Below are 26,174 nucleotides of genomic sequence, written 5' to 3' on the forward strand. Positions count from 1 at the left end.
GCCTAGACTGCTACTTAACATCCAGGATTCATTTCTGTTCTGGTAGGATACACCAGTGGCTTCAAAATATGGAGGATCCTTGTAAATATGATGCAATTCTTGAAACAGGAATCTTAAGTGTTGCCTTTTAAATAAAAGAAGTGTGAACTGAGTGTGTAATAAGATGGTTTTGGTTGAAATAATAGATTGTCCCTTAAATACAAAAAAGATCATGTTTACTATCTTTGGAGTGCTTTTCACTCCCCCACCACCACTGTGAGTGGTTGTATTTTTAACACCTCCCCCTCTCCTCTGCAACCCTGGTACTCAAGGGATCCTCAGGAGCAGTTGGGGGGCATGGGGCAGCTGAGGAAAGGGGAGGGATAACTGCCCCCTCCCTTGAGCGAACGAACTACTTCTGGTTGCAGAAGGATGGGTTGGGATCCACCCCATTATTCACATAGGCTGAGATCTAGCGATGCCATTGGGATCCAGAGGTGCCATACCACCAGTGCAAAGACTCTTCTGCTCAAAAGGAGGGCTGCTCCTGTCTAGTAGGTGAAAAAAGTGACCTCAGATCCAGAAAAGTCTTCAATTTGTGTAAGGTCCTGCACAAAACTTTGTAGAAGCTCTTTTCAAGGCCCACTAGAGCTTAGGCACTGCAGGCCGATCTTTCTGATTCAGCACGTTTCTCATATTGTAACACAACCACACTACATTGAGAATCTGCACTGTAAGAAACTGCTTACCAGTGCTTGTACATGTTACTGCATTAAGTCGCTTTTCTCCTTCCATTCGTGGTTCTTTGGATCCAGGCCGTAGCATTCACAAGACCCATTTTCTTATGCAAGCCAACTGTTGCAAAAGGGTTATTTTTCTTTCCCTTCCCCTCCTTGAAACCAGTGAACAATGGTAATAAGCAGAAGGCAGAATCCTCAAGAAAACCCCACTTGCAGCCCACAGGAATGATGCAGGGTACAATCAATGCGACCTGGTCCCACCATTTTAACTGGAAAACAGTTTGCAACTAAAACAGCCTCCCACCCGCCGAAGTATTACATGCACAAGTGTCTAAATTATTTTTTAAAAGCCTTTTATTTGTGACAGTAAAGAAACCATTCCATTCCTGACTGACAGCACTCCACTCCTGCTTCCCCCAGAACACTCACATGGCATTCGCATCTTGTTTCTCAAGTACTGCGGAATTGTTCAACGCATGAAAAAATGTAAACATTTCCTTTATTATATTAACAAGCAATTCACCCATTGCTTATTCCATATTTCAAATTTGCCAGCAATCCAATTTTGCACTCTCTCTTTTTATTTATAATATAAAGTGGGAGGAAAAATAGCTCTTTTTTGCATTATCTAGAAGATTTCAAGTAATTCTTTAACCAAGGCATTCTCAAACATGGGCCCCCAGATGTTGCTGGACTACAACTCCCATCACCCCCCACCAGAAGCCATCATGGAAATTGTAGTCTAGCAACATCTAAGGGTCCAGGTTTGAGAACGCCTGTCCCAACCCTAACTGCCTTTCCAAAGGAATATCAGCACCTGTGAAATCAGAGGCAAAAGCACTGGTTTTACAATAGGGCTGTGCGGTTCTGTGTTTTATTGGTTTCTTCAAAAAACCTATAGAGCATTTTTTGTGTTGGAAAATAGAGACTACAGATTTTTACATCAACATTTCCAGACTGCAACTCCTAATACAAGTCAGGGTCTCTGAGAGGTTATTGTTCTCAAACCATCCTAATCCATAAATAATGTAGTGACAGAGGCTGCGCAAAGTCTAAATGGAAACTCTGAAGTGGCAAGCTTCAGTAACGTAAAATCTTTGATGGTTAAAAAAAAAAATTTACAATGGAACGGTGAAACATGAGGAAACAGTTACTCTTTCAAGTTATCCAAAAGAGCCACAGCAGTTACATCTTCGTTGAAGTCTTTCTTTCTGATACCTACACATTATTTTGACAAAAATATTCTGGGCACAGCCCTAGTCCACCCATTTCAGCTGGGTTACATGTGTGGGATTTTTCTTGTATTCAAGGCATTCTGCTTCACAGTTAAAAACAGATTACTTAGACAGGCAGGTTGCACTGGGCGCAGTCCAGTCTCCAGCGGCACAGGCTATGGCACAGAAGACTCCTGTACATAAGAACAGCCCTGCTGGATCAGGCCCAAGGAGGCCCATCTAGTCCAGCATCCTGTTTCCCACAATGGCCCACCAGATGCCACTGGGAAGCCCACAGGCAGGAGTGGAGGGCATGCCTCAGTACAGCTCTGCTTTCCCTGCTCCCTCTACCTACAGGTGCATGCAGGCAGCACAAGGATTTATCCAGCCCTCTTTTTCTGCTCAGGCCAGCTGTCTGCAGCCCAGAGCACACATAACCGTTTTTGCAGCACAAGGGAAAGCTGCCTGGGATGCGTGGTTCCTCCCATTCTCCCTCCCACTACCTATGTGTGTACAGCTGGAGGAGAGGGGCACAAACAGGGCCCTACTGAGCCTACAGGCATCCTCCATGTGTGGGTCCTACGCCCACGGACCAGTTTGTTTCCATTTTAACCACCCTGCCCCCGAGAAACCCAACATACAACTGACAACAGAACTTCAGGTCAGGCAATGTTTAAGCGACCACAGTTTAAAGAAGCATACATAAGTAAACTGCCATGTGGTTTTAAGAAATATTGAAGTTCACTGTTGAGGCCTTAGGAAATAGAACTACATAATCTGTTAAAACACAAGGTGGAACAAACGAACAAGATCTCATCGGACAGAATAAAGTGGACTCTGGCATTCTAGTGCTTGCAATATGGTGGTTGCATAACTTCGGGTCAAAATTGGATCATTATGCAAAATACCTTGAGGGCCAATAGTTGTCCCTCTTCTGAGGAAGATGGCCTGCCAGTCCTTGTTCTGATGGGGGACCAACAGCCTTTGGCTAAGCCCAACACACAGTGTGACATGGTGCGATATCACAGGAAGCAAATACATCGATGGGCTGTAGTCTGCAGCAAAGCCCTGCTTCAGAGCTGTATATTAGGGAAGGCAAAAGCATCCTGGCTTATGCCACCATTTAAGCAGCAGCCAATGGCACATGAAAGTGTACCTTAGTTGTATTCCTCCTGTTCCCCAGTTGGCTCTTAGACAAACCAGGGATCCACAAACCCAGGCTTAGCTTACTAGCCATGCCATTACTTTTGGCACCCTTCAGATCCTTTCCTGACACACAGGCAGAGGACTTAGAAGAGATGCAGGTCTTATGTCATTTGCACTGGAGACGGAGATGGTAAGAAACCGTGAGAGTCCCTTCCTACTGCTCAGAAGGGATTCCTGCTGTTTCTTAGCTTCTCAGAAGTGGCCCTGGAAATGAGACCTCTGGGGAGATCTGTGTGGTGCTGGGTGTCCAGCTTGCCAGAGGGCTGGGTGCATTCACCACTGGCGAGCTGGCAAGTGGATTTGTAGATCCCTGTCTTGAACACATACCAGTTTCCATAACATACACAAATACCAAGCAACAGATCTAAGTTATTACCAGCCAAGCATTCCTGCCACTAAGGTCCAGCTCCCATTAACCACTTACACATCTGATGCAATGAACATTGACCTATGAAAGAATGCACCACAATCAATTTGTTAGTCTTTAAGGTAACATAAGATGATTCCAACAAAACAAATATTTTTCAAGAACTTAGCAGATTTCAAAATCCCAGAGTTATTTAGCAAAGTAGTTCATTAAACTTTTTGGAAAACGAACCAACCCAGAAGTTCAGTTGTCTATTGGATGTGGCTTTCAAAATGTTACAAGACACTTAATATTAACATTCATTCACAGACATTTAAGGCAACTGGTTAGAGATAAAATTGCTGATTTTATAAAAAGTGAACATCAAATGAGAATGGTTTGCATTATGTACAACAGATCGCTTAAAACTGTCAGAAGGTCACGTCGCACTAGAAAGGGCAAAATGACGGCAAGCCATAGCTGGAAGATGGTGAAGTTCAATGCAAGTGAGACCCACCTGCCTTCTCGCTCTTTAACTCCAACCATTCCCATCATACTTGCCCTCACTACAACCTGAATACTCTCCCTGCAGACTGTATTCTGAGGCTCAGAAGGCCCGAAGTACAGTTGAAAAATACTGCTCCGAGAACATGCTTTGGCAGTACATCTGTTTCATTATTCTGAATTCAAATACAGAACCAAAGAACACTTTGATTGAAGCTAAACTTAATGGACTAACCAGAATCCATACGTTCACAAAACTGAAAAAAAAAAAAGTTGGTTCTTTAGGTTGCCTGACTCTTGGCAAACAGAACACACCACACTCGGGTAATGTCCTCTGGTAGACAAATGAGGCAATGACCATGTGCAGGATGGGCAAGACTGCACTGCTTCTAAGGCGCCTTCTCTGCAAAAGCTCTGCAAATATGGCGCAAAATTGAACGATGGGTGACAAGTCTGTGTTCTACTGTGCCTGTGATAACCTATTCCATGCCTGGGGAGGCTGGCCTGCCTTTCTTATGAGAAAATGGGTAAAGCTGCTTATTATATGATTTTAGCCGAGGACTATGAGTTCATCTCGACATCTTGTGGCTCCTACTAGCTGTGCCTGGGTGAAGGCAAGTAGTGACTACAAGCCATTTTGGCATTTGACCGTTTGCTGGATAAAGCACCAAAATAATTTTGGACAATTCCTGTCCATTATGGCTGATTTGGGCAACTACAGATTTTGGTTGGTGCAGAGAAAAAGTGACCTGAGGTGGGTGGGAGTGGGAAAAACATGATTAAGGAGGGATTGTGCTGTTGTGGGTGCCCCGTTTTAGCTTCAAATTCAAGAAGGAAATGAATGATGGAGAGAGAATTTGTGATGTGTCCAATACATGCCTTTAAGACAAGGCTAACATTCTTTATCTCAAGCAAATGGTGAGGTAAAAGGGAGGGATTATAAAATGCATGAAAGCCCAAGAAATTGAGAACAATTGTATCATCTTAACACCGGCTCTAATTTTAACACTTGGGCAGTTCCAATAATTTTTACAAAGGGAACTTCAATTCTAATCATCTCGGCTCTTCAGGCTGAATCCCAAGTCTGATCTGATAGATGCTAACAGGTTTTCAGCAACAGGAGGAAGCCTGGAATTACCATTCCAGATATTTTAAGGGAGATCGTAAAAGTAGGGAAAAGAAACCTACAATGAAGCACTGAGAATGGGGAGCACAACTCTAATTTTTAAAAATTAAATTTGCAGGTCACATTTGACTGAGCTACTCTAGATGTGCAATTTATTTATCTTAGGAGGGCTCCACAAGACTAGCACTTCATTTATTGCCCATGTTTTGCAGCTTACAATGGAGGCTTCAGTAGCACAGGCACAGTGGCAAAGAACAGTATAACAGCTGGGGATCAGCTCCATTTGGTGAACCTTCAGTAGCAGCAGGTAAGAACCACAAATACACACAGGGCCCCACAAAGGTCAGGAACTGTCTCCTGCACATGCCCCATGGACTGGAATGAGCGCTGGATTTGTGTGTTCTCTCGCATGTCATTCATTGGGGTTTGGGCCTGCACTCCTGAACAACTCTATATGCATCTTGCTTACCTAGCAACGTGTCTTTATGTCAGGAAGGAATTCAAGATTAATAAATAGACCCATTGCCCTCCACTTGGCATCTCGTCACCATCAGAAACACTTGGTAGTTGTGCGTTAGAGACAGTAAAGGAACCTCCTGAATGTGCTGAAGAACTGCTTGCCACTGAGTGGCCATCAATCTGTTTCTCCATATTCAGCCAAAACCTGCAGATATATTCTAAACAGGACCCAAACGAGTGAGACAGTTGTGTCACCAACCTATAGGTAACCCCAATCGTTTCCTCCTCATGTAAATCATGAGCTTTTCAGGCATGACAAAAACGTAGCTAATACAACTCAAGTGTTATCATGGAGACAGAAATCTATCACCTGTTTCAACTTTTTCCTTTGTTTCCATATATTACAGTGCTCTATAAAAGATCTCCAATTTTTCTTCTTCTTAAAGCATTTAAACAATACAAGACTAAAAGATGTCTGGAAATACGCCTTATACAAAAATGATTTTTTAAAAAAATCTTAAAATAACATTCAAAAAGGCACTTCATTATGGAAGAAAGAAAGTTCAGAGACAGGTCAACTGCTCTATAAGCAGGGTGGAGAGGGGCAAAACACGGCGGGGCAGGCAGGGAAGGGGGCAAGTTGACTCGCTGAAGTAACATCAAGCTTCTGATTTTTTTAATTTTTTTTGGCATGTTCTTAAGAAAAAAGCTGATCCTGTAAAATATGTCCTTTTATGAAATTCATTAAAACAGTCCCATTCAAAATAGCTTCTTTTTAAATTTCTTTTTTTAAAAAGTAGTCTCATCACCTGACGGCATCAGTATTCCCATGATTTAGGAGCATCCATTCATGATTGTCCTTCATGTACAGCATTAAGAGGAAGATCAAGAGGAGTACAGCTCAGACCAGAGCGGCCTCTTTTGCAAGGCTGCGTAAGACTCTGAAGACGGCACACGATCCACAGCGGCTGCAGCAGGGAAGCAGCGACTGGGGCCTGAAGGGCTACCTGTTGCAGAGTTTATGAAGCATCGTGTAAACCTCTTCCTCTGTGCTTAGTCCTTCAAAGAAAGGAATAAGGTCCAACAACTCTGTGTCCGTCATGTCATCAAACCAGGACTGCACAGGCACCTAGAAACGAAAAGACAAAGGAACTTGCTATGAAGGAGAATGTCTTTTCTCATTCAACACACTCACTCAAGCTGCCCCATTTTCTGGCATCTGCTGACCCATTTTTGTCTCTGGCTTGCCTTTCGGAGGCAAAGAACTCCTGTTCTTCAGGGTTTAAGCTTCGAGTCTGTACAAGTGACACCTCTGAGTGAGGAGTGGCCGTTCTCTCGTCTGGAGTGCCTCTGCATCAAAACACCAGGCAGTGCACTGCCTGTCATTTTGTACAATGCAGCCGCTGAAATGTATTTTGAACAGGGAGAGTATATTGTCAGCCAGCCATGTTTTTCTAATACATCTTTCGCCAACCGACTACTTTGGCTGACAAATATTGATTGACTGATTGATTGTTAAACTTATGCCCTGCCTTTCATTAAGAAAATATCAAGGTGAAATAGTGGAGGATGTGCTATTGCAGAATAAATTAGTACAGCTGACTCTTCTACATTAAGGTGGGCAGTGCAGGCAGTGATCTCTGGCATGAGAATAGGGGCAGTGAAAGTGTGTCCATCTGTACCATGGTGGAGGGTGTGGATCTCATGGCAAGCATCCTGCCTGCACTTGCACCTGAGGGAGCAGGAAAAGGTTAATGTGAAGAGAGGTAGCAATACATGGCTGCTAGTTCTCTTCAACATGTACAGCCAAGTACAAGGCTGTGAGAAGCTTCATTTCTCCCCCCACTCATGAGCTTCCACTTGCAGCTCCAAGAACTAACCATTTGGTATGAATCCATATTGTGTCTGTGGAGCATTTGGTACCTTATGTAAGGTCGACAGGATGTTCTAGCACTGGAACAATTTCTGCACAACTCTGAAAATCCCAGCTTTCCTTAAGGCAACATGGTTTCTAAATCTGACAAGGGAAGAATGTTTGGAAGACTAAACACCTATCATACCACTAAGAATTCCATGCATACACTTCCAGTTCTTACACAAGCAGGAGTGCAAAAAGCCAGGCACCATGGAAGACTGGGCTTGGTGACTGGCAACCAGGCTGCTGAAAAAGGCAAGGAGCACGCTTCCCCTCTTCCCAGAGATGTGGCTGTGTGCAAGACCCAGGGGCTGCCACAGCTCGGGGCAGAGCATCTGCTTTGCATGCAGAAGGTCCCAGGTGCAACCCTGGCAGCATCTCCAGGGAGGCTAGGAAACGCCGATCTGAAACCCTGGAGAGCCACTGCCATAGGACAACATGCCTGCTCTCAAACTGCAGATTCAGTTCAGCAAGCATGACATGTCCACCACTACCAGCTTGGTTTAAACATTATTTATGGACACAAAACCCTGAAGTTAGTGGCAACACACTTGGCCCCAAACACATGTCCACTGTGGAATGCCTCCTCCCAGCACCACAGTACAGACCCAATTCACCCCCTGACACTGCATTAAAAAAATAAAAAATCTTAAAGGAAACTTTGTGAGATCCACCCACGGTCTTCTGCCTCTGGTCTGGTTTGGGCCTTATCAGTGCTGATCAAATATGCCTGTATTGAAAATCCAGGACAAAATCCATTCCTCTGGTCACCATCCTGGCTTCTTGAAGACAAGTTTAGAAGAAAATTGCATGAACATTTTGCGGAGACATTCTAAGGAGCTGACCTATCCTTGCCTCTTAACAAGTAAGCATTTTCTGCCGCTTACTCTTCAGTCTTGATGTAAATAGCTACATCTTGCAGAAGTATGTACAAACTGTGTATTTTAGAAGGCAGACAAATGCCTGAATACACACATCCAGAGAATTACTCAATTTATTGCATTTACAACTACTTACTGCATTTTCAGGATGGAAGATGTAAGACGCAGGGGAGTTATCCACTATTATAACTTTGCTCAACTCTCGCCCCAGTCGGCTTAGATCCTTCACGTAATTTCCTCTGTGGAAAACGCAGGATTCTCTGAAGAGTCGTGCCCTGAACACACCCCAGCGATCCAACAAGTCCGCCACTGGGTCTGCATACTTGGATGAAAGATGTTTAAAAGGATTAAGACACTGCATCCTGTATACTGTCCTGTGAAATTTAAATACACCTTGTCGATGTAGATATTAATGGACCAAAAACTGAATTACAGACTATAATAAGTGTTAAGTCCTTGCACAAGCCATAAGAGGAGAGCTGGTCTTGTGGTAGCATGCATTAATTGTCCCTTTTTCTAAAGAGGATCTGCCTTGGTTTGCATTTGAATGGGAGACTCCATGTGTGTGCACTGTAAAATATTCCCCTTAGGGGATGGGGCCACCCTGGGAAAAGCATCTGCATGCTTGCATCCAGCAAGTTCCTTCCCTGGAATCTCCAGATACGGCTGAGAGAGACTCCTGCCTGCAGCCTTGGAGAAGCCATTCCAGTCTGTGAAGACCAGGGGTTCTCAACATTGGGTCCCCAGATGTTATTGGACTTCAACTCCCATAATCCTCTGCCCCAGTGGCTTGTGGTTGGGAATTATGGGAGCTGAGGTCCAATACCATCCGGGGACCCAATGCTGAGAACCCCTGGTGTAGACAATACGGAGCCAGATGGACCGACTTGGTATATGGCAACTTCCTATGTTCCTATAATATACAGAAGCTTTTACAGTTTTGACAAGAACAAGAGAGACTCCTGCTTCTTCCCCCATGAAAGGCTCTGGTGCATGAAGCCAAGTGTGAAGGACAAACCCCTTCCTGTACAGTTCTACAGGTATTACACAGACCTCCAGCAATGTGATCCTCTTCAGCAGAGGATTGGGATGTATGACTGCAGAAAGCACCAAGAAGAAAAAGGCACACAAAGGAGTAAAATAATCACACACCTCAACTTGTGTTACAAGCTGAACAATAATTCAGGGTACTTGTTTTGCCTCAGCCTGACCAGCTAAACAAATGGGGGGGGGGGGGAACGCTGTTACTGGGTGTGTGTGTTTGAATGCAAGATGCCTCAGCACAGTTCAAGCGGTAGGCAAGTATCTGAAATTTGCTTTTGAAAGATCTCTCCGTCTGGCCCATTTAAGCATATCTAAGTACCATGTTGGATTACCAAGGAGGCTCAAGATGAAAGCGTAAGTTTCCAACTCCATTTTTAATGGCATGATGTTTTAACTTCATTGTTACAGTTTCATAGAGGAGCACAGAAGAAAACAGTTACAGACTGTCAACGCAAGTGGATTTTTCCGAAGACCCAGAAACAGAAATGAAAGAGTGCCTGTCTAGTAACATCTTCCACAAGTATTTCTTGAAGGGATGTGGGGGTAGGGGGACAATGCCGAAAGCACATTCTGTAGGTCCAGCTCCCAGCATCTCCCAGTCCAGCAGAAAGACTCTGCTCTGGAGATCCTCCATCAGTCCAAGCAGACCATAGTGGGCGAGATGGACCAGTAATCTGACTCCATATCAGACAGTTCCTTCTCTCTTATTGCACAAGCACAACCACAGAGAGAAATAATGTATATCAGAACCATTACTTAATGTTTGTTGAATTAACTCCAGGATTGGCTAGGATCCAGTGAGCTACTTAGGCTCATACAAGGGCTTGCAGTAGAGCTGTGGAATTTTATGACAGTCGTATCTCAAAGTTTAACAGAGGGGGAAAAAGAAGACAAAAAACCCACCAAGGGTTCAAAAACAGTTTGTCCTGGGGCATTGTGAGGGAGTTTCTACATGAGCTCCACACAATGCCACATGGCAAATTGCTTTAGAAAACAAGGCACATTTTTTAAAAAGTTTGAGATAGGGCATGAGAGGGGTCAACATTCCAAACCCTTATGTGAGCCTAAGTAGCAATAAGGAGTTCTGAGGCAGTGGAGAGCTGGTCTTGTGGTAGTGAGCATGGACTGCCTCCTTTGCTAAGCAGAGTATCAATTTGCTTGCATTTGGATAGGTGACTACACATGAGCACTGTCCTCTGTAAGATACTCCCCTTAGGGGATGGAACCACAGCTCAATAGCAGAGCACCTGCTTTGTATGAAAAGTGGTCTCAGGTTCATTTCCTGGCATCTTCCAGCTAGGGAAGGGATGAAACCTCGGAGAGCTGCTGTCTGTAGTGTCAGTAAGTCTAGTACTGGGCTAGATGGACCAACTGCCTGTTTCTGCATAAGGTAGGTTCCCATGTACCATCACTAGGGGAGAGAGAGAATGCTTAAGGTGATGGATGAAGATAAGGTGAATGAAGTAAGGTGTCCAGAGCCTGTTCCCAGAGTTCTCTATTCAAGGGTTGCATTGAGGACAGGTTTTTGGGTGGCAATGCTAGGTCCATTTCTACTCTAAACAGAATACTAAATTTGCACCACTGCACCCACACACCTATGGTGTGGTCTGCAAAGAAGCAGGTAGTCTGATATTTCTATTGCTAGGGGCCTTCCAAACAGCTATTTAACATGTATTTTAAATATTTATATCACACTTGATTGGCCCAACACTTGGCTCTCCAAGAGAGTTTCATCACAGTAAACTCAAAGTAACATTAAACACTCAACACCACAGTTAAAGCCCTTCCTAAAGGAGAACATATCAAATAGATTTTAAAATCTAAGTGTTCGTAGGCAAAAGCCTACTCCAGCCATTCTGGAGTCAGACAAATTGAGAAACTGGTGGCAAAACAACCGTATACGAGTTACATGTCATGATCCATTTTTTAGTCCAAAGCAATCCTATCTCTTTGCCTAGGGGTTCTCAAACCTTGGGTCCCCAGATGTCATTGGACGACAACCCCATCAGGCCCAGCCACAATGTTAAAATGCCTGAAGGCTGATACGAGTTGTAAGTCCACCATCATCTGAAGACCCATAGTTGGGAGCCCTTGCCTCAGCTCACAGAATACAAGTACAATAAATATTTATATACCACTTTTCAACAAAAGTTCCCAAAGCAGTTTACAAACCAACCAACCAACCAACCAACTGGTTCCATGTCCCCAAAGGGCTCACAATCTAAAAAAGAAGCATAAGGCAGAAACCAGCAACAGTCACTGGAGGGGTGCTGTGCTGGGGGTGGTTAGGGCCAGTTGCTCTCCCCCTGCTCAATAAAGAGAATCACCACTTTGAAAAGGTGCCTCTTTGCTCAGTTAGCAGGGGATAACTGAGTGCTGCTTTGCCATCTGGGAAGCCAGCCTTTGTCTCCTGATGCACAGAAGCCCCACCTCCATACTGGAAGAAGATGTGGAAGGCAGTCCACACACACACTGTGGTGACATCACTCCCCAGCACTCATTGCAATGCCTATTAAACCAGTTCTGTTTTCTCCCCTGAAAACACTGAAGGTGATGCAGCTTCTCTCCCTGACCCATGTAAATTATTTCCAGGGGATGAATGTTTGTGTCTAGAAATGAAAAGCAGGCATCACAATCCTGGCCATGTGTGACTGAATGCAGGACTATTTCACGGCAACTTTAACTGCAATCTCTGAGGGTAACTGATGTCAAGAAAAGTGGTTATTATCCAAGCTTGCCCCTGTGTCAGCTAGCACCCTGCTGAACTTATCCAACAGAATTTGCTTGCTTTAACCAGGAACAGGCACAATCACTTTGCATAAAGCAGCACGTGGTGCATCCAATTCCAGTTGTGAACAAGACAGTCTCCTCCAATGACTAGGGAGGCACACAGTCTACGGCCTACTTGCAGAGAACTACAAGCTGCTTACCTGTAACTTTGGTTCTTCTAGTGGTTATTTGTCTTATACCAATGGGCTTTGCGCCTGTGCAGAGACCTCGTCGGCACCTACCAAGTTCAATTTCCTGCTTTCGGCGGGAACCCTGCCCCCCAACCACTATATGTAACTACGTCATTCCTCATCCCCCTCAGTCATGGAATCCACCTTCAGCAGACCCCAGCAGGGAGAACAGGAGGGCATGTAAAAGGACAGATGACCACTACAAGAACGAACGTTACAGGTAAGCAACCTGTAGATCTTCGATGTGGTCTCTGCCCTTTTACACCAATGGGCGCATAACAAGCTGCCACCCATGGAGGTGGGAATCTATACACTGACAATCCAGAGACACATTTAAACAGAAAGAACTCTTTATTTGGATAGACAACCAATTCAGCCAAAAATAGACTGCAAAACAGTTCTGCCAAACACAGCATCCCTGCAGGACCTGGCATCAAGAGCACAGTGTTGCATGAAAGAGTGAGGCAATGTTCACGTAGCGGCCTGACAGATAAAGTCAAACGGCACCGAAAAGGTCAAAGGCAACCGATTTCGCCATAGTTCTAGTCAAGTGAACCCTGACAGTTTCAGACAATTGCTTTCCAGACAACTTGTAACAGAGTTCAATGGTGGAGATTATCCAGCGGGATGACGATTGTGCTGAAACCTACAGACCCTTTCCTGGACCTTCATATGAGAAGAACCATGGAGAAGTCTTCCTCCAGGTTGCTGATCTTTGGACAGAGAAGGCCAGGGCCCACCGAACATTTAGGTGATGCAACCTATGTTCTGCATCAGAAGACGGGCTCTGGAAAAACACAGTTTTTAAAGTTCAATGGTTGAGACCCTTCTGGCCGAAGTAATGGCCACAAAAAAGGCCACCTTCCAGGTAAGCAGGCATGGCTCGGGGGAACATATGTTTTCGATCTCCTTCGAGACTCCAAGCAGATCCTGCTATATCCTCCTGCAAGAGTGTGCAGAAATGTGAGGTGGTGGTTCTGCAAACGCCATCTCATTTTAGGTGCTCCCTTTTGTTTGCCTCTCCCCTTGGCTGTGGTGATGACGGATGCATCAGAAAGGGGTTGGGCACATTGAACGGTCATCGACTCAATGGACATTGGACAGCAAAGGAGGCCAGAAATCATATAAACTACCTGGAATTGCTGGCAGTCCTTTATGTCCCAAGGGGATTTCTCCCTATGATCCAGAAAAGTCACATGACAGTCCAGATGGAAAACACCATGTGGTAGCACAAACATTGTTTCTGCCATATTTCCCAAGAGTCGCTGCACAGACTTGACCGTCTGTGGCCCGCCTGCCACAAAGGCAGTAGCTAGCCTTACAATAGTCCGTATTCGGTCCTGTGGAAGGAAAACCTTTTCCAGGCAAGTGTCGAAAAGAAGTCCCAAGAATTGGATCCTTTTGACTGGCAGGAGCTGTGACATCTTGAAGTTGATCTGCAGACCTAATGCCTCCAGAGTAGCCATAGTTATGTGAAGCAAGTCCAACATGGCCCTCCAGGAACTCAGCACGATTAGCCAGTTGTCCAGATATGGCATTATTTGAATTCCCTGTTCTTACAGGAAGGCCACTACTGGAGTGAGACACGTCCTGGGGGCCATTGTTAGTCCGAAGGGTAGGGCCTTGAACTGGTAGGTGCATCCACCTATCATAAATCTTAGGAAGCATCTGTGTTGCAGTCTGATCGAGATGTGGTAATACATATCTCATATCTAAAGAGACCATCCACATGTCCTTGCCCAGCAAGGTCATAATGGTTGGTACCAAGAGCACACAGACTCTTTTGTAAAACAGATATTTGTTTAAGTCCCTGAGGTTGATGTCCTGCTCCACAGTGTCTTTTTTGAGGAGGGAAGATATTTCCTCCTCTAGAGCAGGGTTTGACGGTGTAGTCACTATTCTGGATGAAGGAAGCATTTGGGAAAACTCCAAAGTGTAACTTATGTGTACAATTGGCCCATTGTCACTTCATCCTAGGCCACTGCAAATGGGGCCAGACGTGTTCGAAAGCTCCACCTGTCATTGTTTTTTCTGAAAGGTGGATGGTCCCTGTTTCTGGTAGTTGGGCTTATTTCCCCAAAACCCAGGCTTATAGCGTGGCTGGAACTTGTTAGTGTGAAAGGAATGCTCCAAAGTGTGGTGTGGTGTAGTTCTAGGTTGCGGGTATGGGGTCCATCTTGACTGTTTCTGTGGCCTATTCATATTAGAGGGGTAGGACATGGACATTGCAGTGCTCCTTAACTTTTGTACTTTGGTAAAGTCTCATCAGTTTGCTCAGCAAACAGGCCTTCACATGGGAGGTCAACAATTCTTGCTCTAGCTTCGTAAGCCAGAGGATTGCAACCATGCATGTCTCCAAACAGCCACCAATGTAGCCATCATTTTTGCTGCACACTCTACCAAGTGCAGTGCAGAGTAAAGTTCTTGCTTAGCCACCTGAAACACCTCTCACAGAAAAAAATTAGCTGGGTCATGTTTATCCTGTGGCAAGAGATCCTAAAAAGGTGCCACCTTCTCCCACAAAAAATGATTATACCAGGCATTATAGGCCTGGTAATTTGCGATCTGGAGATGTAATGTAGAAGCTGAATAAAGTCTCCTCCCAAAGAAGTCCAGCTTTTGACCCTCCTTGTTGCCAGGGTTGGTCTGACTATGTCATAGGAACATAAGAAGCTACCATATACTGAGTCAGACCATTGGTCTATCTAGCTCAGTATTGTCTGCACAGACTGGGAGCGGCTTCTCCAAGGTTGCAGGTAGGAATCTCTCTCAGCCCTATCTTGGAGATGCCACCAGAGAGGGAACTTGGAACCTTCTGCTCTTCCCAGAGCAGTTCCATCCCCTGAGGGGAATATCTTACAGTGCTCACATGTGGTCTCCCATTCATATGCAACCAGGGTAGATCCTGCTTAGCTAAGGAGACAAGTCATGCTTGCTACCACAAGACCAGCTCTCCTCTCCTAAAAATGTCCTTTTGATTTACTAAGCGAAGCCTTTACAACAATAGAGTTCAGCTTTGGATGATTCTTTAAGAAAGCCGTGGTGTCCTCTTGTATTTGCACCTTATAGAAGTTCTCTAGATGCCTGTTAGGTTGCAATAACATAGATGGTTTCTTCCAGTGGCTGCACATAACCAAGAGGGCCAGATTAAGGGGTAAGGAGGCAGGAGATCTAGCTTCTGCGTCCATCAACCCAAATAATGGGTCCAAGTCCCCTTTTTGTTGTACATCCAGGCTGATTCCTAAAGCAGACCCGATGCATACTACACAGGTGGAATACTGTTTCAAATCTTCCGAAGGAGATATGGTCTTGGAATCAGCATCATTGTCCAAAGGGGAGGAAGCTGAAGATGTTAAGGTCACAATCCAGAGAGTTAGGATCTTTTCCACCACTGTCAGTATCAAGAGGATCCACAATCCACCAGGTTCCGTTCCCTCGCCACCAGCAGTGGGGCAGGCTCCTTAGGTATGGACGACAGCACAGGTACCACCTCCTCTGCACACTCCAATGGCTGAGTACGATCACAATGGCGGACCTGCGAGTCTTGTGATGGTGAACGGGGGCGAGGTATGCCTTAAGCATGGGAAGGGCTAGCACACTTATAACTCTGCCAATCTCTACGCCTTCTGTCATAAGAGCTCTCCCGGTGGCGTGGTTCATAGTGATGATGCCCCATCAGAGCAACAAATATGCCGTGCCTGTTTGGAAGTCAGGTCTTCATTCTGCCAATCCCGACGAAAGGGGGAGTCACGTTCAGCTGAATACAAACAATATTTAGGGGAGTCACAGCAATATTTAGGGCAGCACAAGTGGTACCAAAGCCCCACTCTGTCGCGGGAGAATCGGAGGTGCAGAATCTGATCTCGCCAACATTGCTGAAGCCGCCATTTTCAAGGATTGCTTCAGAGCTAAAACCTCCAAGGACCGGAGGGCTAGTTCCTTCAGGCCTGCGCAGAAGCGAGAAGCCCTATTTTTGTGAGCCCATGTAGTCAGTTTTTGGCAGAGTGGGCAGGTCTTGACTATGTGGGATTCTCCCAGACAAAAGCAGAAACTCAGTATGAGTGTTGGGAGAGGAGATCTTTGATCCCAAAGTCACAAGGTTTTAAAAACTAATTGTGCCAGGCATAGAAAGTTCGGGTCGGCCAGCTCCGTCCCATCCGGGAGTGGAGCACAATCTGATGAAGGGGTGGAATGGGGGCGGGGGGAGACTGAGGTAAATAAAACTGGAAAGCAAAATTCACAACTGCTCGAGAGAAATCAAACTAAATAAGTGGGGGGTAAGTAAACCAGCAGGAGAACAGATAGAAATTCCATTTTTTAAAACTATCTGTAGAGCTAGCAAGTCCATGTGTCCTGAAGGCGGACAATGAAGACTGAGGGGATGAGGAGTGGCGTAGTTACATAGAGTGGTGGTGGTGGTGGCTCCTGCCAAAAGCAGGAGCTTGGTAGGTGCAACCCCCACTCCACCAATTTGTCCCATGTTATAAAGATATCAAAAAACGGTGACTCCATTCTCTGATAAAGACGGACAGATGGCAATCAAGGTGTGTTGTTGCTGCTATCTGCTGGTTGCACTTCTAAAGCCACCACTATCACACACACATCACTGGAAACACCACAGGACTCACAGGGCTAGGTCTACAGTGGAGCTTGCTATCCGCTAGTACTAGGTCTACAACAGGCACAAAAGACTGATTCCCAACCCCAATATAAGGGTATCATTATCAAGCTTCATGAGCACTGCTTATAAATGCCATTGTGTTAAGATGCTGAGCACTCCTAACTGCTTGAAGTCTCAACTATTAGTCAGCTGCACTGCTGCTGCATTCGAATAAATTCATTTTATCTGTGCCCAGCTTGAAGATACTACTTTATGTAATATGCTATTTATTCCCCTCCTTCCCCCCCCTGCCCGCCAATAACCATGGTAACCAAAAAGCCGTTCATATTGGCATCATGAGCAATACATGGAGGCTATATTATGAGACAAGCCCATATGTGATATTGTTACCATGGAAACAACTTACCCACACACTAGCAGAGAAAAGTACATGCTGCCAGATAAAGAAGCAGAAGAAGGGAGAGGGGAGAGATTAAGATAATTGTTTTAATATCCTTATTTGATATTAGTGCAAAGAAAGCCCAAGTGAAAAAGCTCCTTGAAAGATAACTCAGGCATCACACACATTCGCACGCAGTCACCTACTTAAATCCAGGTCACACCTGATCCATTCAGAGCTGCTCTGGGGCCAGTTTCATAAAGCAGTTGCGTTTTTCGCTCAACGGCTCTTCTGAAGCGCTGGGCAGTTGCTGCATAGTTCTGAGGAACAACTTCCTCAAGAGCCAAGAATGTCTCCATCTTTATCAAGTGGGAACAGTTTCCCCCCCTAACACCATAGAACCAGCTGCTCTGGAGATGTGCCAGCTCTGGCTGATTTTATGGCACCTGAAAGGAGCTGAAAATACTTAGAGATGTGGTGACTTACCTTTGCTAGACTGGCTGTGAAAAGCACACATTCAAAGAGCTCTCCCATTCTCTGGAGGAACTCATCCACGTGTGGTCGTTTCAGTACATACACCTGGAAAAAAGGGAAGATGGGAAAGGACACTGGGTGAATCTCAGCAACTAGTGACAAATACGGTGGCATAGCTATAACTTGCGCCCCTAAATCAACTGAGAGAAGGTATGTCAAAAGATCATGATCATGCTACACCTTCCAGATAGTCTCAAGTACAAACTATGCACCATGAGGAGTGGGGGTAGGTGAAGGTAAGCCTAAAATATTTACAGGGCAGATAACAAGAGCAGAAGAATGGACAGTAACATGCATCACAAGACAGATACTGTGCATTTGGTCTCTCACTTTTAAAGCAGTGGGCCAATTTTTAACTTGAACTTCTATAAAACAAAGCCAAGTCCAATTGAAAAATAATTTTAAGGGATGCCTTTTTACAAATTCTCCAATGGTTCAGGTAATTTGGGGAAACAACATCAGCCAACCCACTATGAAATTACAGCCTTCAAGATGTCTTTCTCCTAACAAGGCATGTTTGCAAAATGAAAAGAAAAGAAAAACTTCAACTGCTCTGGAGAGGATTTTGAAATCTCTCTCCCCCGACCACCACCCCCGGGAAGTTCTTCCTGAACCTCTGCAAGGATGGACTAAGAAGACTATTCCATATGATGTGTTTTAGATCACCGCACAGAAAGCCCTCCTGTTTAACAATGCACTTTATTTCCCCTTTCTTTGCTGCTTTACTTTGGCATCTAATAAACCCTCTCTGCCTCCTTAGTTGCTAGATGTTGCATCTCAGTGCTACATTATGATTTACTTGTCAAACATCTCTGTGCTGCAGAGACTTTGTAGTCAGGTCTACAAGCCTGCTAACTGAGCAAAGGGAGCTTTTCAAATGGTGATTCTCTTATGTTTAGCAGGGGGAGTAGTCCTAACCAGCTGGAGCACAGCATCCTTCCAGTGGTTGCTGCTGGTGTCTACCTTATATTTCCTTCTAGACTGTGAGCCCTTTGGGACAGGGAACCATCTTATTTTAATTTATAATGTAAACCAATTTTGTTGAAAAGCAGAATATCTATATTAGTAGCAGCAGCAGCTACATTTGCCATGTGGATTGTCATCGCCATGTTGATTTCCCATCGCCCAGGCATATAATAATTACATTTCACCAGGAACTTCATCTAGGGTCTCTCCTAATGACCACCACTGACATGGATCAAGGGCAGGCCAACATTAGCCCCATCTCATAGGGCGAGTTCTAAGACACAATATGTTGAGTGGGGGAGAGAAGGTAAAGGTGGCTTCCATACTAGCTGTTTAGTCTGGAGTAGACATCCTCTATTCACTGAAGTTTTACAGAGGATTCAGAAGACACTGTCACCCAATTGCATTCCTATGTTGCCTTCTCACCTGATTTGTGGGGATGCAGTGTCAGCTGTTCAGTGTGGACTAGCAAAGTGCTATTGAGCCTTTTTAGAGCTATGGTCTCTAATTAGCAGCTTTGCCCTTTTAAAAAAAATAGCTAAATTAGTTGCTCCTTGTTCAGCTTGCCTGGCTGCAGCAGTCTTGAATTGCCCTTAGTAAGTCAGTTCCTGTTGCCTGCTGGGCGGGTGGGGTGGGGAGCGGGGGAGAGGGGAAAACTTTCATTACTCATTTCTTCTTCCCGTCCAGAACCATGGCTCTTTTCTCTCTCTCTCTTTTTTTTAAAATTGAGCACAATTAACTGCTATTTTTAAAAAAATAAAGCTAACAGAACTGTACACAAAAGCTACTAAAAAGGATCTAAGCCTTAAGGTGATTGCAAAAAGGAAAACAAGCATTTATTAACTTGTAGAATTTGCTCCAATTAAACAATTTGGAATGTTTAGAACATTATATGAACATCTGCTTGGAACAGTGTTGCAACCATGAAAGGAAGAGGAAAGAAAAACAATATTACAATATCTACACCAGCATACAGTTCCATTCTGTGGGATCCTTGAAATTCTTGGAAATACAGGGAAATGCAGCCAAGCCACCCTCAGCGCCCATTCCCCTAATGTCTCTGGCTGTGAGCTGTCTTGCTATGAGAGGCGGGAGGAGAGATTTATTTATTTATTCGATTTCTATACCGCCCTTCCAAAAATGGCTCAAGGAGGTTTAAACAGAGAAATAATAAATAAATAAGATGGATCCCTGTCCCCAAAGGGCTCGCAATCTAAAAAATGCAGATCTTTGTCTTCCAGGCGACTCGTTCATGGTGTTGTGGCTACCTCCCAGTGCAAGTAATCAAGGATAGGCCATTTAGAACTCACACAGCCTATCCTGGATTACTTGAACCAGGTTACAGCCTCTTCCAGAGGAACAGCTCCAGGAATATTGCCCTTTTGGGAAAGAATGTTGAAAGTCACCACACACTAAAGGCATGCACATAACATTCAGATGAAATGTTAATCACTTCTCTTGTCCCCTCCCCTCACAACCTTTCGAAAGAGAAGGTGAAAGTGAGGCACTAGTGTTATTTTGCATAACTCAACAGGCTCTTAGAACAGTCCTATTACAGTTCAACACAAAGCCGCATATTCTTGGATTATGTTCACAGTAACATTTGTTACATGACCTAAACTATGACACACACCATGAACTTAAAACAAAAACACACACATCCTCGATCCAGAGGAAAAGAGGACTGCCTATTCTAGAAAATGGCAACTTTTAAAGCAGTGATGAAATGGAGCAACTGAAATTGTTTATCCTGTGCAAAGCAATTTAGTGGTGTGCACACACACATACCCACTCCCCAAAACAAAACCTTATTAAAAATGTTCAATAGCAGAGATTCACAGGGTCCAGTAAGTTTCAGGGGTTTGCTAGATATCATCAATATGATATTCAATATGAATATCATCAATATGTTTGGATGCTAATGTAGAAGAATCCCCTGGCAGGAAGGGATCACACTGAAGGCAGAAGGCAGGGCCGGGTGGACTGGCTGTGGAATAGGAAAAGAAAGTTGTTGAATAACTGCAGAAGATGGTTTGGGCATTCAGTCTGCCCAATGCTCCAAGCAACCTCTTTCTGCACATCCACTGAAGAAAAGCCAAACTCTCCTCTGCAGTGAGCAAGACAAAATTGTGATTATCAAGAACCACCTTGCACATTTTGGGGAACAAACAAAATAGTGTGACCTGTTTTTAAAAAGAGGGCTTCTGCTGCACACGGGCCTTTGAAAATTTTGATCCTGTAAGTATGACAGGGTTGCCTTAAGTGGGGGAAATGCTTGACTAACAAGCAGAAGGTTGCAGGTTCAAATCCTCGCTAGTATTTTTCCCAGACTATGGGAAACACCTATATTGGGCAGCGGCGATATAGGAAGATGCTGAAAGGCATCATCTCATACTGCGTGGGAGGAGGCAACGGTAAACCCCTCATGTATTCTACTAAAGACAACCACAGGGCTCTGTGGGCACAAGGAGTTGAAATCAAAATGACAGCACACTTTACCTTTAAGTATGACAGCACTTGTTTCTGAAAAACATTACCTTCATATGGGGACTGGCTTGGCAGGGAATAGAGAAATGAAAGCTAGTTTAGCATTTGCAGATGGTAAGAAATTAATGGCCCATTGACACTATAGACATTTATTGGTTTTAATGGTGATGGTTCCCACCAACGAATGCTGGGAACTGTAGTTTGGTGAAGGCTCTATGAATTTTCTATTAGTGATCCCTAGCACCCGTCGCAGAACTACCGTTCTGAGCATCTCATGGGAGGAGGGTATGACTCCTCATCCAGCTTAAGCCTGTAGTGTAGTATGGATATTTAATTTTAAAGCACTTTATGCCACCCATCCACAAAATACACTCAAGGTATTCTAATAAATAAATACCCTAGCTTCTAATAAATGGAAAGTGTATCAATATAAACCCATTAATCAAATACAACAAAGAGAACCAGCAATAAAATCAACCAGTCATGGTCTGTCCAAGTCACTGGGCAAAGAGGTACCTTTCAAAGTGGGAATTCTCATCTTTAGCAGATGGAGAGCAACAGCCTCTCTCAAACTCTAGGTCCTTCCAGGGGCTGTGGGCAGAGCCTGCCTTGTTTTCCTTTTCAGATTGTGGCAACAAAGAACCATCTTATTCTTTAATGTAAACTGCTTTGAGAAGCTTTGGATTGAAAAGTGGTATATTTAAAAAGTTATTTATCAGCAGTTCAGAAAACAGTCTACAATTGGTTCCTTGAAACTATTCTGGTAAAACTGGCTTGACCCAGTTCAGGATGCTTGTAAAGGGGAATCTGGTAAGCAAAGGGGAATCTCTAGCAAATAAAGGGGGTTCAAAGGGGTGGGGGGGATAGGGAGGAGGTCACCTTACATGTGACGGCAGCTCCTCTAGGCCCAGCTGGCACAACCCGCCCCCATCAGCGCAGGCCACCACCGGCCCACACTGATGGGGGGAGCACTGGTGGGACCCAGAGGAGCCATTGCACATCCACACATAAGGTGCCCTCCCGCCTGCTCCCCTGCCACTCTTTTGAACTTCCGTTTAGTTGCTAGGAATCCCCCTTTGCTTAGCGGATTCCCCTTTACAAGCATCCCAAACTGGTTGAACAGGGCCCGGTTCGAATTCCGACTGGCCCCGCTCTCTGGGGAGCTGGTTCAAGCTCGGAGAGAGCAGGAGAGAAGGCATGCCCTCAGCTCCTACCTGTGGGCTTTCCAGAGGCACCTGGTGGGCCACTGTGTGAAGCAGCATGCTGGACTAGATGGGCCTTGGGCCTGATCCAGCAGGGCTCTTCTTATGAACCGGTTGGACTGGTCTGGTTCAAACTGAACCGATGCTGCACACCCTTACTCCAAATGTGGGGGCATAGCGAGTAGAGCCCCAGACCTCAACAAATGAGCAGGTTCATATAGGAGGTGATGGGTCTTCAGAATATTGCTCAAGTCCTCCACTGAACACACATATAAACCAACCACTGGTGCTCATCTAGGTCAATTCAATTCCATATTATACCAAAGTCAAATATCCTACGACTTACAACAAATAACTGACTGAGAAAGGAAGGCAACAGGGACTAAGTTCACAAGACTTTGACATCAAAATCTTACATCTACAATGTGATGTAATGGTTTTCAGGGAAAACTTGTAAAGCTATTTTTACCTCCATGAGTCTGACAAGTAAAATACACCGGTCAAGCATGCAATGAACAGATACATTCCGAAGGCAGGACATAAATGAGCACTGCTCCAACTGCAATGCAAGGAAGAAACTGCCAGACTAAAACCCAGCTCAATTTTAGGAGGTTGCATGATGACAGAAATTACATCTTTGAGGCAGTACTCCAGTTCTGTTAAACCAAGCTGTATCCGCCTCCCTCTGGGCTCAACACCACCATTTGTTTAGAAGTTACTGCTCAAAAACATTTTATAAAGAAACAGAGGAGGCAGGTACACTGACAAATACTATGCATTTGATTTTACTAAAAAAAATGGGGGGGGTTATGACAGGCTGCTCTGTGGAATCACTATCTCAGAAGAAACAGCTTTTGAATTTTTCAAAATAGTTTGAAGTGGGCAATGCAAGGCAAATTTCAGGTCAATATATTAAAAGCCATTCAGACAAGCAAGGCAAGTCACATGTTCTTGATGCTACAATTCCATGGAACACGTTTAGTGACAAATCAGTAGCTGTACTCACCTGATGTATCGTCCCATCAATCTCAACTGGAACAATGAAGTCGGCATTGCTAATTGGCTAGAGAAAATGAAAATGAGATCAGCTTGACAAGTCGATAACAAGAAGTCTCTCCCCTCCACACAAAGGAAAACACTGAGAGTGACAGCACAGTTCCCAATGCTATCTGCAGAAGTCTGCAACTACTGGCACAGGAAACAACTTCAGAACAATTTCCAAAGAACTGGAAAATTATGTGATCCACATACTGATCCCTTCCCAATACACACAGCCAGATGTACCATGCAGACACATAGGAACATAGGAAACTGCCATATACTGAGTCAGACCATTGCTCTATCTAGCTCAGTCTTGTCTTCACAGACTGGCAGCGGCTTCTCCAAGTTTGCAGGCAGGATTCTCTCTCAGCCCTATCTTGGAGAAGCCAGGGAGGGAACTTGAAATCTTCTGCACATGTGTGCCCTCAGCTTTACAATAAGGAAATAGTGGCTTTCAAGATCCATTCATTCATCATGCGTTTGTTTACACTGGCCGGGAAAGAAAGGCTCCTGCCTGCCTCCCACACAAGTGGATCTTCTAGGTGGAGAAGGTTGCAGCTCTTCCTATCAAGCAGACAAACTCGCTTTTGAAGAAGGGCTTCTCCTTCTCCACTGCTGCGTGGGGAGGCAGTAAGGAGGCTTCCCCTTCCTCTTATCTGGATGTAACTGAGAAGAGTTGCAAGCAAAACTTGAAGAGAATCGTCTGTATGGAAGAGCAGCAGCTGCAGTATGAAGCCTTTCTCCAGAAACCGATCCAGTCGCAAAGAGGAAGGCTCCGGCTTGCTGCCTGACGCAAGTGGATCTGCTTGTGGTTAATGTTCCCTGGGACATCTTGCCTAGACATCCGGAGGAACATTGCAGAGGAAAGGGAGTAGTTAATTAGCTAAGAGTAGCCCTAACATGCAACACTACTAGGAAGAGGCAAAGACTGCTACAACTATGCTCTCTGCCAAGCTATATAGGAAGCTGCCTTATACCAAGTCACACAGTCAGTCTAATCTAGCTCAGAATTGTCGACACTGACTGACAGCAGCTCTCCAAGGTTCTACGTATGAGTCTTACCCAGCCCTACCTAGAGATGACGCCAGGGACTGAACCTGGGACCTTCTGCATACAGAGCGGATGCTCTGCCACTGAGCTACAGCCCCATCCCCATTAGTTTTCTGCTTGCAGGGAGGGTAAACACCACACAGCGAAAACACAGGATCATGTTCAAAACTGTAATTCTCCCTCCTGACGCCTGAAGTAATACTATCTACAGCAGGGTTTCTTAACCTTGGGCCCCAAGATGTTATTGGACTACAACTCCCATCATCCTCAGCCACAAAGGCCAGGTCTGGGGATGATGTGAGTTGTAGTCCAACCTCATCTGGGGGCCCAAGGTTAAGAAACCCTGATCTACACATTTCTACTACCTGAGGACTCCCACCCCTCATTCTGACACATGGGTAAGGCCAGGCCTGAGAGGACTGTTTGCTTACAAGTCAAACAGAAATTGCTTTTGAAACATTCAAGTTTTCCTGAGAAGCATCATAACTCAGAACCACACATTCAGCTTATTCGTTTGGTTTTTTTGTTATAGTGAATAAGAACTTAGAACATCTTATTCAGATGCTCTAGACCAGGGGTTTTCAGCCTTAAAAAATGTATTCTCATCTCAAACCTTACCTACGGTACGTACTAGCTAACTAAGTACACAACAAAATGCAGAACAAAACAATTAAAATCAAGAAACATTTAAACCCGATTAGATCTCCCTCCCCGTCCTTCCCTCTCCCCGCAACACATTTTATATTGAATGAAATAATTATGATCTTTTACTTGTAAGCCAAGTAAATATTGTCAAAGTTGATGGGAAATAAGATGCAAGACAAGACCCCTGCTAACTTGGCAAAGAGGCGCATTTTAACATGGTGATTCTCTTTATTTAGCAAGGGGAGAGTAACTGGCCCTATCCACCCACAGCACAGTATATCCAGTGACTGTTGCTGGTGTCTCTCTTATGTTTCTTTTTAGATTGTGAGCCCTTTGGGGACAGGGATCCATCTTATTTATTATTTCTCTGTGTAAACCACCCTTGTAAGGGTGGTATAGAAATTGAATTATTAATAATAATAATACCACCACCACCACCACCACCAAGTCCATCAAACAGTAGAGGAGGAGAAAAGAGGCCTTGAAGAATATATAAAGGACAGTGAAGAAGATGCACTTAAAATGGTCAATGATGCAAAACTATTCAACACCAATGAAACAAAGCAGGCCTACAAGAAAGAACAAGTCAAGAAGTGAGCAGAAAAATGGAAAAATAAGCCAATGCATGGTCAATATTTGCACAATATAAGTGGAAAATCAGACATCACCAAGACCTGGCAATGGCTTAAGAATGGCAACTTGAAGAAAGAAACAGAGGATTTCATACTGGCTGCACAAGAACAGGCACTAAGAACAAATGCAATAAGAGCAAAAGTAGAAAAATCCACAACAAACAGCAAGTGCCGCCTTTGTAAAGAAGCAGATGAAACAGTGGACCACCTAATCAGCTGTTGTAAAAAGATCGCACAGACTGA

General features: G+C 44.6%; 1 protein-coding gene across 4 annotated transcripts in view; it reads right to left on the reverse strand.

Annotated features, from left to right (window-relative positions):
* Positions 1–3,608: 3,608 nt before the first annotated feature.
* The window catches only part of CTDSPL (CTD small phosphatase like), a 97,759-nt gene continuing 75,193 nt past the window's right edge, over positions 3,609–26,174 (reverse strand). For 3 of the 4 annotated variants that reach the window (XM_053263828.1, XM_053263829.1, XM_053263826.1), the window contains 4 exons: positions 23,570–23,626; positions 17,861–17,953; positions 8,507–8,692; positions 3,609–6,703 (listed from right to left, as the gene is read on the reverse strand). In XM_053263828.1, coding sequence (XP_053119803.1) covers positions 6,578–6,703; positions 8,507–8,692; positions 17,861–17,953; positions 23,570–23,626 — 462 coding nt within the window. In that variant the 3' untranslated portion in view covers positions 3,609–6,577. Of the gene's footprint in view, positions 6,704–7,497; positions 7,592–8,506; positions 8,693–17,860; positions 17,954–23,569; positions 23,627–26,174 lie in introns of all 4 variants that reach the window. The other variant, XR_008310193.1, reaches the window with a different exon arrangement.

This window comes from Hemicordylus capensis, chromosome 6, assembly GCF_027244095.1.
Source record: "Hemicordylus capensis ecotype Gifberg chromosome 6, rHemCap1.1.pri, whole genome shotgun sequence".
NCBI lineage: Eukaryota > Metazoa > Chordata > Lepidosauria > Squamata > Cordylidae > Hemicordylus > Hemicordylus capensis.